Source organism: Sinocyclocheilus grahami, unplaced genomic scaffold (genome assembly GCF_001515645.1).
Source record: "Sinocyclocheilus grahami isolate Dianchi unplaced genomic scaffold, SAMN03320097.WGS_v1.1 scaffold56.1, whole genome shotgun sequence".
Lineage (NCBI taxonomy): Eukaryota > Metazoa > Chordata > Actinopteri > Cypriniformes > Cyprinidae > Sinocyclocheilus > Sinocyclocheilus grahami.
Window position 1 is genome coordinate 37,523 of NW_015505235.1, and position 17,936 is coordinate 55,458.

The following is a 17,936-nucleotide window of genomic DNA, read 5'->3' on the forward strand; positions in this document are numbered from 1 at the left end:
TATTCATATTCACCGGGAATCACAATCCGGGTGTAATTTAGAGCCTGAAATGAATGCTGAAGATTTGAAAGGTAGGTGCATATGAAAAAAAACGTCAAATAAAATTCACCAAATGTCTGTGACATGTTAAAGTGGAGCTCATATGACGTCCTCCAGCGGGTTCACAGCAGATATCTACTCACTGCTGACAAGATGCAAATGACATTTCAGTAACAAAAAAAGTCCCAGTTTCAGTCTAATCTTAGATTTATTTTTGTGCTAGTGCAGTGCTTGAATACAATATAAGATTGTAGAGTGAATCTTATTTTAAATAATTTTAACTGCACCACTATTTTCATAAATAGTAAACAATGCAAGTCTTTGTTTTTTTTTATACGTATTTTCTCCTCGCCAACCAAAAATCATACTCTCAACTAAGCAATCATCTCTTCTCAACAAGCTGCGGTAAGTACAACTTATGCAGTACTTGAATACTGTATAATGAAATTGTAAAGTTAATCTGATTATATTATGAGTTTTATTAAAAAAAGTGTAAAACAATGCAAATCTATGCATTTTTTATACGTTATCGTTCACCAGCCGGAAATCACACATCCAATCACTTGCTGTAGGTAAGTAAAAGCTGCGGTAAGTACAGATGCAATATGAGATCGCAGAGTGAATCTTATTATATTATGAATCTTATTTTAAACCATTTTAATTGCATCACTATTTTCATGAATGGAAAACAATGCAAGTCTATGCATTTTATACGTTTTATCATTCACCAGCCAAAAACATATATCTGATTGCTTTGGTAAGTAAAGGCTTTGTAAGTAATAGTGTAACCAGTTTTGCTCAGCCAGCAATAAAAGCAATACACTAACAAGAATGCAGAAGACAGAAGCCTCTACAATAGTAATAGTAGTACTGCTATTTCCATAGCAAACATCCTTTTCATATGTAACCCCAAGTCAAAAGAGGAAAGGTCACAAGAATCACAAGATACTTCATGAATCCACTCCAAATTTAAACACGCATGTCTACTGTAGAGGGTAACTATGTCACTGTACTCTATTAGCTGAGAGGCTATATTTAATCAAACAAGCTTATGAGTATGAAAAAAAAAAACAATGTAATTTACAAGTTGCACCTCAGTTTGAGTCGGAAATTTCATCACTTGTCATCTGTGGTCCCTCAACAGTGATCAAACAAGACAAATATCTCCATATTAATAATTACATCTCTTTATTATATTAGGGCTCTCTTGTAATAACATCTTTCCCCTGTGGTTGCCAGACATCATTTTGCATGCTTACACATACACACACGCTCATTGAGTAAAACAAAGTTGCTAGTGGGGAATCGGGCCTTGCTCATGAGGGATCCAGGCATGGTAGTCGCTTCCAGAGCTGGCGTAGATGGCAGCGGTTTAATTTGATTAGCTATCCTGCGAGACCTTACTGGTGTTTATTAGATTGCCTGGAGGAAGTATGGAGACTGCCTTAATCAAATCTGAACGTTAAGTTGTTCATGAGACACCAGTTCATTGTACTATAAAACTTAAAATGCCAACTTCCTCTCAGGTCCAAAAAAACATTCTAACACATCACTGTTCACATTTATACATAATGCAGCTTTGCAAAGAGTTTGAAACAGAAAAGACATGTAAGCGGTTTAAATGGTGGAACAAGATATTACATTCTGATGAAAGATTACAGCAGAATTTTTTTTTATTTGGAATAACGTGCACCGATAAATCAAGACCAAGAACGTGGAGCTGTCATGAGTCAAAAACAACAAAGAAGCAACGGAAGGTGAGCATTAGAGCATTATCTTCAGAGCATCTGACTTCTCCTCAGCTAATCAGACGAGCATCTCCATTAATAACCTTCCTTTTTCTCTCTCTCTCTCTCAGTTAATTAACAGCAATTTTCAGAGGGACGACTCCAGGCGACCTCTTTGTCTCAGCGGGGGAAGGACAGGGACAAAGGATAACACAAATTGAGAGCATTTGTGTGAAAAATAGACAGAAAATTACTGAGTGTGTGACATCAGGAGCTGCTTGCAGTCACTTGAGGACAGGAAGATAAAGTCACCTGACATCATCCAGACTGTAAATAAAGACTCACCTAAAAGATCGCAAGAGACGGTACGCTTTCCCCAGGTCTGAAACCCGTCTGCAGAGAGGAGCCACGGCCAACTCCATCTGTAACATGAACATGAGATGTTCACTCTCAGATGCAGAGTCATTGTTTTCTTGACACATAAGAGCTTGACTGTAAAACTTAAACATGATGCATGTAGACACTTTGCATGAGGTTGGATGTCAATGATCTCAAATGCCATTGCATCTGTGACGTCAGACATAATGTGACAAGTCTAAAGATGCCATGTATTTAAGAGCTACAGTGAGTGTTCAGTAAATAAATGCTTGAATTTGACTGTTCTCACAGAAAGTTAATGTATGACATCTGAATGCTAAAGAAAAATGATTATGGTGTTTTTTGTTGTTATTTTGGAGCTCGACATCCCTATTTCCAATTTACTTTGTGTTTCGTGGTCGAAAATAAGTTAAATATGGATTTGAAACAATATGATGGTGAGTAAATGATGACAGAATTTTTCCTTTTGAATTAATTATTTGGTCTATATTTGATTTGAGATATACATTGAATTTTCAGTGAATGAATGCTTATATTTTGCTTGTTTCTCACAGAAAGCTAATGAAGAACAATTTTTATGGTGTTTTTTTTAAAAATCATTTTGGAGTTTGATAGCCACAGTTCCCATTTACATTGTTTAACTGATGAAAGAAATCTGAATACGGATTTTAAACAACATGAAGTTGAGTTAATGATGATACAATTTTTAAATTTTCTTTTGAATTAATTATTTGGTGTAAAGGTACAATTTATTTGTTTTGAGAGCTACAGTGATTTTTTTAATGGATAAATGCTTAAATTAAGCTATTTTTTTTTATCACAGCAAGCTAATGAATGAAATCAGAAGACTTTGGAAGATTTTGAAGCTTAACAGCCCCAGTTCCCAATTACTTTGTGATTCATGGACAAAAGACAATTATTGAGAGCCACAGATTAAGTAAAAGAGACGAATGAGGAAGGCTGACCCTCATTTTCCTCACCTGAGCAAAGTCGGCCGCCAACCTCATCTTCCCTCCCTCTCCGAGTGGGCGCAAGAGGCTGGCGTGGCGGATGAAGAGGGTGATGGCACGCTGGGCGATGATCTCTGTACTATCGTAAAGGAAGTCCAGACACTGCAGCGGGTGGAAGTAGTCATTCATCACTCGTGCAATGAAGCCCTGTAGCTCACGCATGTACAGAGAGCATGGCACGTCCAGACGGCCACCTGCTGGTAAAGGACTGGGTGCACGCACACACACACACACACACACACACACACACACAAAAGAGTAGTGTACTGTAATCTTGTAATGTATACAGCTACAAGCAACACATTGATTTCCTTTGTCACATAATCAATATCATAAATGTGTAGCTACTGGAACTTCTGAAATACACCCACACACACACACAATGTGAGAAAAGAAAGGTCGTGTTAATGCCTTTTAGCAAGTCACAGTCAGTTTTTCCTTACACATATAGGAGGTCATTTTATAATTTTTTATATTTTACCTTGAAATCAAAATAATAATAAAAAAAATTAATGTGTTAGGGTCCAATTAACATTTATTTGAATGCTTTAAGCACATTTAAATTTTCATTATCGTAATGGGTTTGTGCATCTTGTGAGTTTTTATAATTCTTATTTTTTATGATTCTCACTATTGTAATACAGCATGTATTTACTATATTGGAGTACAAATACTATAATAGATTGATCATTTTTAATTAAAAAAAATCAGCATACATCAGAGGCACTATTATAAACACAACCATGATATACGAATAGTTTCATAAAAAAAAACTAAGTAATATGTTTTTACAAAAATAAATAGTACTTCATTTATATGCCATATATATTTTTTATATTTATTTATTTTCATTTTGGACTAACATGTGACTCAGACATTGATTTTGTGAGATTCACCCTTTTAGCTCATCTCCAAAGGAGGAAAACGCTTTTGCGCGGCTGCTGCCCACAGGGTGAAACTGGGGGTGTTTCTGGACAAAACCATCTCTATGGCATGTTTATTTCTCTGCTGTCTTCCCTCAGGAATGCCCGACAGCAGGGACAGAAATAAAACAAGCCCACCAAGCCTGACTCCAGTGGCCCTGCGGGGATGAGATGTGGACAAAAGAAGCCACGCTGAATCATAGGGGTGACGGTTTAAATGTTATCAAACGCTGGCACATCCCTCTCTGTTGTATTCTCTGGACCACCCAGACCAACCAATGAGAGCAAGTGCAAGAGAAAACGAAAGATGAATGCAGAAGACAATCTTCAGGGAATGTGTCCATCATAACAGCCAAAACCACACATGTACATCCCCACATCATGAGGGTGTTCATGTGTCTGCAGTCTGTTTCACACTGTCTCATGGCATCACAGGTTCAGTCTTTCAGCATGAGGACATGAATAACTGAATGAAGATTTGTAAGTTTAAAGACTACATATAAGGAAATCATAATAAAACTCAAAAGAGGAGCTGAACTAATTTAGCAGCTAGTATTAAATTGCATCACCCTGTCCTCATAGCATTGTGATTTCCAAACTTAGAAATACTGACAGTGTCACCATAACTTTTTTAAATGGTAAAGAATTATGGCAACAGCACACCCATTACACTCTGTCCCAGCTTTAAGGAAGAATTTATGTTGAAATATAGTGAGCTAAGAGAGACCTGGTCTCATAATTGCCCTCAACAAGACTAAATAGGGCACATAATCCCAAATGTCATGTTTAGTGTTTGAAAAAAAGCCCATGAGGGGAGAACACAGTCTTTGTACAACCATAAATCCCAATTTTGACATCTCTCATTTGTTTTGTGTGGTATTTTGAAATGGTCAAATATATATGGGAAAATTGAGTAAACCTGGAGTGTTAGGTTTCTCACTTTTTTAGCTGCAGAGCACTGATGCTGCACGGCATGAGGTGAATCATTTACATAAGACTTACTGGTTGACTACTTTTTTGGACAACTAGTCCATTAGAAAAAACCATACTGCTTGGATTATGGTGTCCCACAAAGCTTTGCACTTAAAGGGATAGTTCACCCAGAAATGAAAATTACCCCATGATTTACTCACCCTCAAGCCGAGATATGACTTTCTCTCATGAACGCACATAGGACAGTTAGCGTAAGCTAGAGATTATGGTTTGTAAATTTTAAATATGGATATTATTCTTACACAAAAGCATTGATTTCTCTCAGAAGGCCTTTATTAACCCCCAGAGCCATGTTGAGTATGGTTTATGATGAATTTATGCACTCTATTTTGCTTCAAAATCTCGACCACTATTCACTGCCATTATAAAGCCTCACCCTCAAGCCGAGATATGACTTTCTCTCATGAACGCACATAGGACAGTTAGCGTAAACTAGAGATTATGGTTTGTAAATTTTAAATATGGATATTATTCTTACACAAAAGCATTGATTTCTCTCAGAAGGCCTTTATTAACCCCCAGAGCCATGTTGAGTATGGTTTATGATGAATTTATGCACTTTATTTTGCTTCAAAATCTCGACCACTATTCACTGCCATTATAAAGCTTGGAAGAGTCTAAACATTATTTAATATAACTCCGATTGTATTCGTCTGAAAGAAGAAAGTCATATAGACCTAGGATGGCTTGAGGGTGAGTAAATCATGGGGTCATTTAAATTTTTCAGTGAACTATCCCTTTAAGCTGAAAAAGAACTATATTAAATTTTCAAGATGATAAGCGGATACAACTGCAGTTGTTTAAGAGTATAACATACTACCGTTTATGCAGACTGAGTAGCCTTACATGGAATGGTGCGCAATATATACATTATATACTGAGCTGTATGCAGTACATATTATAGTAATACAGTGCATGTGTTGCTTGCTTACCCAGAGAAATCCTCCTGGTGCATAGTAATGAGTATTGCTTCAACAGAGTCGGTAACAGAATTTAGCAGCGGCTGAACGGCGCTACTCATCAGAGCCTGAACCGACTGCAAGAGACACACAAAAACTATAAGTTAACTAAAGAATGTGAATTAAACAAAAAGAGACAGAATTATCCATGATATCAGTCAGCCAGACATTATTGAACGTGTGTGAAAGAGTAGTTCTTCTGATGGTCATTGGTTCTTGTAGTATTTCTTCACATGATCGCATGGCGACTTGCGCTAACACCTGCTCTCCCTCCTCCCATGACTACCTGACATTTGCTGATGGGACATCAGTCTGACCATCGCGTGTATCACGGCAGATGGCCCCCCTCGTCCTAGGCTCTTATCCGGCTCTCCATCTCTGAGCGACATCAATGCAAACCCAATAGGTCTCTCTGACCAAATAGGGCCAGTCATCGGCAAAATCCCCTGCAAGCAGGAGATAAAGAGCAAATCTCCGCTGCACATCTCTTCTTCCTAAACTCCTTCTCAACAAAGTAGGTAGTCACGTACTCAGCTTTCCTGGCATTCTTTGCTCAGAGCGGCAACTGGATCTTGGGTGGTGCTGGTGCCCCATTTCGTTCTGTTGCATTTAGTTTTGTTCTGGTTTAGAACAGTTCCTGTCGGTGCAGATAGCCTTGTGGTTAGTGCACATGTAGTGCAACTGTGCCTCTGGCAACCCGAGTTCGATTCCTGACTCATGGTCCTTTGCTGACCCTGCTTCCCTCTCTCTGCCCTATGTTTTCCTGTCATATCTCCACTGTTCTACAAACAATAAAGACATAAAAGCCCCAAATATATATATATATATATAAAAAGAATAGTTCCTAGTGCGATGTGATGAGGATTGGGGAGAAGCAGAACTAGCACTTGTTGCTGGTGATGGAGGTGCATCTGGGATAAGTCTCTGACAAGTAGCACACTTTCCAAAGGGGGCATAGGTGGTGCTCTGAAGTGTAAATGAACCATGCTTTCATGGATTTATGAGTCATGTGCAAAAGATGGCCACAAGACTGTACATCCACATCATGTGAAACATTAGGGACAGAGATATCGAGATAACATACCCTACATGGGAGGAGAGCACTGCCTCAACTCTGAGGACAGCGGGTGGTAAAGTGTTTTCACCTTGGACTGTTGTTTACACTTTAAGATCAAGGGTTAAAGCGTGTGTGCGTATCCGTACAGCCGGCAGGTTTCGTTTTAAAAGAGATGAAGGGGAAGAGAATGACCAGTTTACTCATCTGATAGCCAATTTACCTCAGGGGACAGAGCACTGAATTCAGAGAAGCTCAATGTTTACCCAATTACTTTCCAAAACCACCTCTAGACTCTGTGTGTGCTTGTGTACAGCTGCAGCAGCTCTATCAAAATTTTGACCCTTTTGTTCATTGTCCCGTGTGCTCACTTGTTAATCTTTATCACGAATGCACAAATGCTCACAGCTTGATGGTGTATCATGCACACTATCTGCATAAATAGTGCAGTGCACTTGTTGCTGAAAAGCACCATGAAATGAATATTGTGAATATAGAGGACATTACCTGCTTAGAGCTGATATTCAAACCAAAAAGATGTATTTAATGTTACTAATGTGACAATGTGTAGTTAGGCCCCGTTAAGTTATTAACATGTACTGCCAGTGACCAGTTGTGATGTTTTTAGCATACTGTCATTTTTGTCAAGAAGCTATATTAACTGAATTATGGATGTCCCTCATATGATCTTTGTAGTGATTCTACAGAATTTTGTTGTTTGTGTTTTACCTCTAAAGATGCTGTAAGTGATTGCTCTGCTGCAGGAGGGAAGGTACCCAGTCCAGATATAACCTGAAAACAACTCAAAGTCAGCAATTATTTAATGTTTAGAGCCCTTGAATATTAATTCCTGTCTTCACTCAAAGTTCAGGCCCTAATAAAATAATCTTACTGAAACAAGCACCTTCACTTTTCACCAGTAAAACTTTGATCAACTGCAGTTTAAATATTTAATCATAGAGAAATCTCTTTTTATTACCTTATTAATCACACCAGCAAGGAAAAAGCTTTGGCTGCTGCTGGCATGTTTTTTTAATGGGGCAGACTGGGAACTACATCAGCTGGTGCTAAAAAAGCCACTTCTGAAATATCACCACTCATATTGTACAGAAAAGAGTGGTGGTGAGTCTGCAGTTTCAAGACTCTCTCCTGAGTAAAGGCACTGCAGCCATATGCTGTTTATAGACAGGTGGTCTGTTTTCCACACATAGAGGAGTTTTTTAATACAGCAGGACTCTATAATAATTTCACGCTGACTTCTATTTAAACGCCCCACAAAATCTTTCCTTGGTGTTGAACAGTGATTTCATACATCCTGCTGAGTGAATTTTTACGATCATCTGTTAATAAAACAGCTTTAGGAAGCACATCATGGCAAAACATCTATGCGATGCCAAACCAGAACTTTGGTTTGATTTCTCATTATCCAGACAAATACTAAGAAAAGAAATTTAGACAGACTGACCCATTTTGCATTTTGTAAAATTGGCACATGCCAATCAAACCAACTGAATAACTCGTATTCTTTTAATTGGAGTTTTAAAGGGGTAGTTAGTAGTTACCCTTTACTCACCATACCTTGTTTATTTCTTTAATATGGGAAGCACAAAGGAAGATGATTAGCTGAATGTATGGAGAGCTATTTACAATACAATGAAAATGAATAGGGACAATATAAGTAGTTCTTAGGTCTTCTGGACTATATTTTGAGTGCTATGAAAGCTATATCAGCATATTTCAAAGCTTTGTACAAGGAACAGACCAAACCTTTTGATCTTCCCATTTACCACACCTCTTAAATGTCTTTTGGAGCAGTATATATTCAAATATGTTGAAGTCGTTTGGACTATTTGTGATCCTGGAGCACAAAACCAGTCATAAGTAGCATGGGTATATTTGTAGCAATAATCAAAAATACATTGTATGGGTCAAAATGATTGATTTTTATTTTATGCCAAAAATCATTAGGATCATTAAGTAAAGATCATGTTCCATGAAGATATTTTGTAAATTTCCTACCGTAAATATATCAAAACTTAACTTTTGATTAGTAATATGCATTACTAAGAACTTTAAAGGCGATTTTCTCAATATTTAGATTTTTTTTGCACCCTCAGGTTCCAGATTTTCAAATAGTTGTACCAAATATTGTCCTATTCTAACAAACAATGCATCAATGGAAAGCTTATTTATTCAGATTTCAGATTATATATAAATCTAAATTTTAAAAAATTGAACCTTATGACTGGTTTTGTGGTTCAGGGTCACATTTTTGTAGTACTTATAGTCATTTTTTTGTTTGTTTGTTATTTTTTGGAGCTCGAGAATACTGTTAAAATAAGACAAAAGAAACAATGTTTCTTAGAAGGTAGTAAGTTATATGGGCTTGGAACAACACAAGGATGAATAAATGACTTTGTGGAGTGAAATAAACCTGTAGTGACTGTAGTGTCTTGAATGAGAGCTGGTGTTCTTACTTTAGCCACAGCTTGCTGCAGGCGGAAAAGAGAGTTCACCACGGCAATGTTTCTCCTCTGACCCTCCGTCAGGGGTCCGATCACCTGACTGGCATCCCCTTGTGTACACAGCTGAGAGAAATACAGAAGAAAGAAAGAAGGGAGAAAAAATGAGAGATTAAACAATATTGAGCATCACAGCCAAATACCTCAGTAAATAATCAAGGAGTCAACATCAACAGCGAGGCGACCGCAGGGTCCCACTAATTTCCCCAGATGTCCCAGTGTTCGTCTGAGGTCAGAAGCGCTTTGCTCAGTGGTGGCACAGCGGTCAGCATGCTGAGACACGGGTGTCACCATGGAGCTCAGACAGCAGAAGCAGCTGGCATTGTGGGTTGAAGAGCGAGCAACAGGGAGACGAAAAAGAAGAAGGATTTGCCCAGCTCAGTGCCACAGCACAGGAACTAACAAGCAAAAGGTTGTCTCAGTCACGAGCAAACCACCGCACACAAACGCGTATTCATGCTGCACTGCTGCCTTCTGACATAAACAAACTGCTACAGACAAAACAACTCAAAGCCGAAATCGTAAAAAAGCAGCACAACCTCCAAGACATCACACCTCTCATAAAAGGTGGGGGACTGGGGAAATAAAATTGGGGAGAAAAAAATATCACACATTGTCTGCAAGGAAAAACCACACAGGATAGTGGCAGCAGGGGTACCATGGCAACAGTCTAAAAATGGCAAGGCAACGGTTAATTAACGTTTCCCGAGGCAGGTGTGGAGATGCCAAGTAAGGTGCAGTAACGCTAGTGATGTTTCTAGGTGGGTATCTACTTCACACCAGATGTTAAATAAAGCGTAGCCTCCGGTGCATATCTGCAGTCCAATACAGTAATGAACCATTCTAAAATTAACTGCTGTGCGACCCTAGGTCTGTGGTAAACCTGCCTGAAGACAAACCTGCCAAAAACATTTTTATACCTCTGTGATCCTCATGGAAGAGTGCTGTTGTCAAATATTTCCCCTGCAGCTAAACCAGATTACAGGAAGCTACTTTAAAACTCAAACACTGACCTATTTTTGAAAGAAAAAAAAAACTTCCATTAGGGAGAATGTCCATTAGTTATTGTATCTATAGTTTAAAGGGACAATTCACCCACAAAATACATCTGTCATCATTTTCTTACCCATATGTTGTTCCAAACCCATAAGTCTTTGGTTAATCTTAAAGGCATAAATGAAGATATTTTTAATGAAACCTGGGAGGTTTCTAGTCCTCCACTGAAAGTCCAGGTAACCAAAAAAGACTAAATTAAATATTTATAATTTAATGCGATCGTAGCTCTTCACAAGATTTGTATTAAACCACTCTATTCATATTGATTTATTTTATGATGCCTTTATGACCTTTTTGGATCTTCTAAGTTTTGGTTGCCTGGACTTTCAATGGAGTAACAGAAACCTGTCAGGTCTTATTAAAAATATATATTTTTATTTGTGTTTCAAAGATTAACTTACGTCTTATGGGTTTGGAACAACATGAGGGTGCATAAGTAAATGACGGAATTTTCACTTTTTTGGTCCGTTTAAATAAAACCATACAAGATTTCTAAGGAGCAGAACTGAAGAAAGCTGGCAATAACTGCTTCCACGGGATCAACTGATTGGATTGTGACAATGTACATCATCAGGACACAGGCTACAGCTCAGATGAATCATACGGAGAGGTTCTCTGATGCAAGAAGCACTCTTAAAGCCTGGGGTTATCATCTATATGGCACATTGGGCGGCAATTTTATCCACGTTTCGGAAATCATTCTCCCTGCAAGTGCACTCTGCGTAAATCTGTAGATCGGAGTTGGTTTAAGTCCCATTCCATTATCACAGCAGGAAGGATATGAGAGGTCAATAGAGATACAGTCCTTCACTTTGTCTTCATTTATATCCATCCATTAACTGATGGAGTCTGTTTGCTGTAAAAATAAACTGGAAAAACTAGATTACTTGATAGAGACCTTATAGTCAATGAAAAAATGTTCAACTCTGTTAATGAAGAGCTACTGTCCTGCCTAACCCCAATTCGTTGTCCATCCATAATCAAACATAACTAAACAACCTAACCAAGGTGTTCATGAGTACTAAAAATTACAAGCAGCTTGACTGCTCTCGTTCTAGATGATGAAATATTTAGAGCAGAGTACACCTTAAAAAATAATTTCGCTACAAATATTTTCATGACTTTGTTTGGAAATGACCATTTTTCAATTGCTGGATATCTCCAGGTTTCAAAAAAATAAACAGGGTAAATGTGTACTTTAATGTTCTCTTTAAATTTTTTTTTTGTTCTATCTCAGAAATGCATAATCTTTGGAGAGCAGAATTAACTGAAACGGATTAACTGAAATGAGACTGATTAAGGAATGAGAGGATTCACTCACTTGTAAAGCTAGTTTGGCTTTGTAGTTAACTCAAACTCTATAGATCTACTGATTTATTGGGTAACACTTTACTTAAAGGGTTATTAAAGCAATATGCCCCAAGAAGCCATGGTTTACAGTGAAATTATAACAGCTAAGGGGCGTTGTTAGGCACGACGCGAAGCGGAGGCTTATTGCTTTTATAAAATGGTTATTCCATATACGTAGTTAGGTTTCACAAAATAAAACTGAGCAAATAAAGTGTAATGATATTAATAAAAACAGTATTCTTCAACCAAAAAATGTTGTTCGTCAGAAACAGTTGTGGTTGCAACAAAGTGGTTGCCAAGCAACACACAAAAGTAAACAAAGGTGTATGTATAGTAACACAGCTCTGAACACGGCTCAACCAATCAGAATCAAGGAAACTATCCGTTTTTTAATAAAGAATATAATGGATTATAATTATTCATAATGTGCGTTGTAATACATTATATCTTGTCGTAAATCATTTCAAATGAATTTAAAATGCATAGTGTAACAATGAATTGATAAGTGTTATAATGCATTAACTGTGGTTACAACTATTCATGAGATTGTACAATGCATATAATGTGCATTACAAGGCATAATTAATGCACTAAAACTAATTTTATAATGCATTATACATAAAGGCTGTAAGTAAAATGTTACCATTTATTGATTAAGGATCTCACTGTAAAGCTTGTGCTGGCTGTCCATGTAACTTAATGTGGTCACTCTGACCACTTCAATAGCTTAGCACACAAGAAGCACACATCTATTAACCACAATATGACAGCAGAGAAGTACATTTAGTAAACTAAGAGCATGAATATTGTGTTGCAAACTGATTTGTCCTCCAACTACTGGTATTTATTTTTTTGGTCGAGCAACTACCGACCAAGCATTGCATTCTCGATCTCATCTTTGCCTGATTTGTGTGGCTTCTATTTATAGACCAAATCAAGTAGCACCTCTAACTAGGTAGGCTGAAATCCGCCCTGCCTCTTGTCCAGGTCACGGTTCTCAGCAGTTGCTCTGATTCTCTGACGCTTGTTGAGATGAGCCCCACCCTCCATTGGCTCTAATAATGAGCTCAGTAGCCGACCGTGTGTGTCACCTCTCTGGCTGGGTTGAGGGGCATGAGAGCAGACAGCCTCCCGCTCAGCCTAGCTCATTATCTCTGTGTGTGTCTTACCAACTGCTCTGACTTGACGCAGAAAAGCTGCACAGTCTTGGCGGCGTTCTTGGCCACTGCGATCGTCAGGCCGGAATCCACTGATGCAACATTCAGCTCACTAACGCAAAAACAACATATATGATCAACTGTTAGCAAATTACAGTCAATAAAAACAATAAGTAGTCTGCTTATGGTTAGTCTAATCACTATATACTTTCCAGTCCATTATTAGTCCTTTAGTAAATTTTAGTATTATATGAAATGTAACTATATTTATAATTGACATTTCTCTTGACTCCAAATGCTTGCAGTGTATTATTGGATTGTTAACACTTAACACTAGGCCAAAAATGAGCTTTCTATGGCACTTTTCCACTGTGTGGTATGACTCAGCATGGCACGGCATGGCTCAGCTCAGCTTGCTTTACTTTGGCTCGGTTTGCGTTTTCACTGCAGTTTAGTACCACTTCAAATTTGGTGGGATTATAGACTGATTGTTATAGTGCAACGGGCATTTAAAGCAAGTCGTTTAAAAACAAAAAAAAAGACGTGCGAACAAATTATCCTGCAGTGGCTGTTGCTGACTATTTAAATCTAGCGGGTTTGGTGTCTCGTGTTGCAAATGCTGGTCGTGACGATTCTCTGACCAATCAGTGATCTGCAGTGTTTACATGTCACATTTTAGTATCGGTACAGCTCGTTTGGAACATCAACTGAGGTGGTATCAAAAAAAGTACCAGGTACTACACAGTGCAAAACCCCACAAAAATGAGCCATACCATGCAGTAGAAAAGCAGCATTAGAAGGCAGCATAGTGGCACAGTAGGGAAATGATGATGGAACAGAGTTATGATATACTATGCATATTGGAGGTGTACCTGGCTATTGTTTTTATGATGCTGTCAAGTTCATCATTAGAGGATGGGTTTCGGCCCCCTTGAGGGAACACAAGATTGATGGGGTCAAAGAGGCGGGACAGAGACTTGGACAGGTAAGCTGCTTCATATGGCTGAAGGGAGTCCTTTAGATCCTTCTCTGGACTGGAACAAATAAAATGTCAAAAACTTTATTCCTTTGCTTAACTGTAACTGTAAAACAAGTAAATGACAACACATGCTAAGTGACACGTGAAAAAGTGTTTTCTGGCAGTTGCTGTACCCTAATGATGTCAGACCCTTCATTTCCAATGTTCCTATCATCAGACTATCATCACTTTATGTAATTGAAGTGCATGTTTTTGTTTTTTTGAAAAACACATGACATGTATGTCACATACTATGCATGTATGTATGAAATTTCACTGACCTAAATCTTGAATTTAATCAGAGGCATGCCCGTAGAGATAATTACAAATCAAGACTAAATCAAAAGTGCAGCAGAGCAAACTGAACGACACTTAATGAATAGCCTACTTACACTCTTCATCTCAGTAGGGATCAAAGCCCCCAGCATTTGATTTTGCCACTGTAATAAATTAGTTTCCCTTGCTGACATGACAGCTGCTTAATTCCCAATAATTATTATACTGTTTGATCTGTGCATACCAATTGTTGATAAAAGTGTAACTGATTTATGATTGTTTCCCCAACGGTTACTATTTTCATTAAAAGTTTCACTTTTCATTATATTGTTAAGTCTGAAAATGAGGTATATTTTAAAATATTATTTGATAGTTCTCATTATAGTAATGCGCAGAACCTCATTCTCATCACTATAATGTGAAAATGAATCATTTTTAAAATTGTATTCATACATCATGATAGTATTAGCTGTATAATACGTTATGCTGATTTAGATAAAACCACCTCAGAGTTAAAAAACTGGACGATAATGGTAATGTGAATTAGAGGGCAAAAAGTCATTCATTATCATAAATTATGCACACTTCTTGCAAAAAAATATAATAGTTTGTGGAAATTTTGACAATAGTGTTAAACGGGCTAAGAGAAACAGCATCATTAATGTCAGAAACTAAAATCCAAATGAATCTTACTTTTAAAGATGAAAAAAGTGCAGTGAATTAACACATAATAGATTTCTCTATAATAATAGATCTCTAAACTTAACTCAGTAGATGCTGTTCAATGCTGTACTGCTTGCAGTACACTGAATTCTACCACAAAGCAAACTGTTTTATTACAGACAAATATAGATCTACTGAATCTCTCCAAAATAAAATACAAAGAAAATAGTTTACCCCCCACATCAACCTGACGTATTAAACACAAATGCTTTAATAATCTTGACTTTAATTGCTGGTTGTCATGCATCTTGACATGCTTTTTTGAGCTGTATTATGTGATACAAGCAACTGTGCATAAAATGTGGGCCGTTCAGGGGAAAATTGTGATTATGGGATCTTGGTGTTTGATCAGAATAGTGGCAGAAACGTTGACTGCATTCTGAAAGATTGTCTGAAAATGTGTCTGATAGTAGAAGGGCTTCTTTGCTTCCTAAAGCATCTTACCATTCAGGTGAAAGGCAGAAACACTTTCTGATTGATGAGAGCAGTTTTGAGAGCACTTTGTGGGTAAACAAAATCTTTGTTGTGCCACCAAAATGATTAGGAAAATTATGGTTGTGTAGATAAACTTCTGGCCTTTATTATGAGAAATCGTGGCATTTCTGTTTGACTGCTTGCACTTAGCATCTTAAAATTTTAAGTCAGTCAGCAATCATTTCAGCAATTGATAGTTGCAATTTAGTTCTAAAAACAAAACATTAGTATGGCCTCACCTTGAAAAAAAATTACAATATTTTCTACAAAAAAAACAAAAACAAATTCATAACAGTTACTGTTGTAACCACAATAAATCTCTGGTAGCTTGGTATTAGCCACCACTGTCTTAAAAAAAAGTAATAATTCCTGTAGCAGCTACTGTATTTGGGCAGAACTATTATTTATCATAGAACATTTCTGTATGGACTACACTTCATCAATTTGTTAAATAGTTACAACAGAATTATGAAAACAAATGTTGGAGAGTTAGTGTGTATGTGGATGTAACAGGGTTAAAAAGAACATTTAATTTAAACAGTTTATATGTGAATTCCATAAAATAAGGCATTTTGTTGTATTAATTTGTGTTTGAAGTCTTCCCTCCTGTGGCCGATAATGGTACTGCAAATGTAGTATTTTGTCCCTCTTCTCTTTCCGTATCGCAGCAGATTTGAGTGTTACTGCTGCGGGTATGCACGATTTTTCATGCTCTGTCTCATTAACGTATTAACTGTGAAGATAATATGTTTTAAGCGAATGTTTTCGACGCAATTGATTGCATTTATGTATTTGAACATGTTTATAATACATTTGACACTTTAACACTGTTGTTGAAATAGTTGTACATGTATTGAATTTCCTCCTGCGTCACACGAGTAGGAAAGAGCTCATTTTATGTGGTCATTGTGTCTGTCTTAAGCCTTCTGACAGTTAATTGTATTATGAGTTGAGGGTGTAATTTCTATTTTTCTAGTTTTTCCATGAATATCTGCAGTATTGTCTTCAGCCAATGTGATTTATTCTAATCTTTTCCCAAAAAGGTATGTTGCTTTCTTGTTTATTTCGTTATAAATGTTAACTGATCGTATTTAGCAAATTGTTTTCTTGTTATTAATTATAAGTTTCCACATGTAATATGAGTTCAGCTGTAAAGAGCAGATTTGAGTGTTACTGCTGCGGTTTTTCCATGAATATCTGCAGTATTGTCTTCAGCCAATGTGATTTATTCTAATCTTTTCCCAAAAAGGTATGTTGCTTTCTTGTTTATTTCGTTATAAATGTTAACTGATCGTATTTAGCAAATTGTTTTCTTGTTATTAATTATAAGTTTCCACATGTAATATGAGTTCAGCTGTAAAGAGCAGATTTGAGTGTTACTGCTGCGGGTATGCACGATTTTTCATGCTCTGTCTCATTAACGTATTAACTGTGAAGATAATATGTTTTAAGCGAATGTTTTCGACGCAATTGATTGCATTTATGTATTTGAACATGTTTATAATACATTTGACACTTTAACACTGTTGTTGAAATAGTTGTACATGTATTGAATTTCCTCCTGCGTCACACGAGTAGGAAAGAGCTCATTTTATGTGGTCATTGTGTCTGTCTTAAGCCTTCTGACAGTTAATTGTATTATGAGTTGAGGGTGTAATTTCTATTTTTCTAGTTTTTCCATGAATATCTGCAGTATTGTCTTCAGCCAATGTGATTTATTCTAATCTTTTCCCAAAAAGGTATGTTGCTTTCTTGTTTATTTCGTTATAAATGTTAACTGATCGTATTTAGCAAATTGTTTTCTTGTTATTAATTATAAGTTTCCACATGTAATATGAGTTCAGCTGTAAAGAGCAGATTTGAGTGTTACTGCTGCGGTTTTTCCATGAATATCTGCAGTATTGTCTTCAGCCAATGTGATTTATTCTAATCTTTTCCCAAAAAGGTATGTTGCTTTCTTGTTTATTTCGTTATAAATGTTAACTGATCGTATTTAGCAAATTGTTTTCTTGTTATTAATTATAAGTTTCCACATGTAATATGAGTTCAGCTGTAAAGAGCAGATTTGAGTGTTACTGCTGCGGGTATGCACGATTTTTCATGCTCTGTCTCATTAACGTATTAACTGTGAAGATAATATGTTTTAAGCGAATGTTTTCGACGCAATTGATTGCATTTATGTATTTGAACATGTTTATAATACATTTGACACTTTAACACTGTTGTTGAAATAGTTGTACATGTATTGAATTTCCTCCTGCGTCACACGAGTAGGAA

General features: G+C 37.0%; 1 protein-coding gene and 1 long non-coding RNA gene across 3 annotated transcripts in view; one reads left to right on the forward strand and one right to left on the reverse strand.

Annotated features, from left to right (window-relative positions):
• LOC107583928 (conserved oligomeric Golgi complex subunit 5-like) overlaps nucleotides 1-17,936 on the reverse strand; it is a 78,834-nt gene that overhangs the window by 3,310 nt on the left and 57,588 nt on the right. Inside the window, exons 13-19 of the mRNA XM_016270278.1 lie at nucleotides 14,041-14,202; nucleotides 13,181-13,280; nucleotides 9,561-9,671; nucleotides 7,813-7,875; nucleotides 6,003-6,106; nucleotides 3,125-3,362; nucleotides 2,112-2,188 (exon numbers count right to left, since the gene is read on the reverse strand). Coding sequence (XP_016125764.1) covers nucleotides 2,112-2,188; nucleotides 3,125-3,362; nucleotides 6,003-6,106; nucleotides 7,813-7,875; nucleotides 9,561-9,671; nucleotides 13,181-13,280; nucleotides 14,041-14,202 — 855 coding nt within the window. The remainder of the gene's footprint in view (nucleotides 1-2,111; nucleotides 2,189-3,124; nucleotides 3,363-6,002; nucleotides 6,107-7,812; nucleotides 7,876-9,560; nucleotides 9,672-13,180; nucleotides 13,281-14,040; nucleotides 14,203-17,936) is intronic.
• The window catches only part of LOC107583930 (uncharacterized), a 5,775-nt gene continuing 4,013 nt past the window's right edge, over nucleotides 16,175-17,936 (forward strand). The window contains exons 1-2 of one of the 2 annotated variants that reach the window (XR_001609086.1): nucleotides 16,175-17,047; nucleotides 17,332-17,743. This is a non-coding gene — a long non-coding RNA (uncharacterized lncRNA). Of the gene's footprint in view, nucleotides 17,744-17,936 lie in introns of both variants that reach the window. The other variant, XR_001609085.1, reaches the window with a different exon arrangement.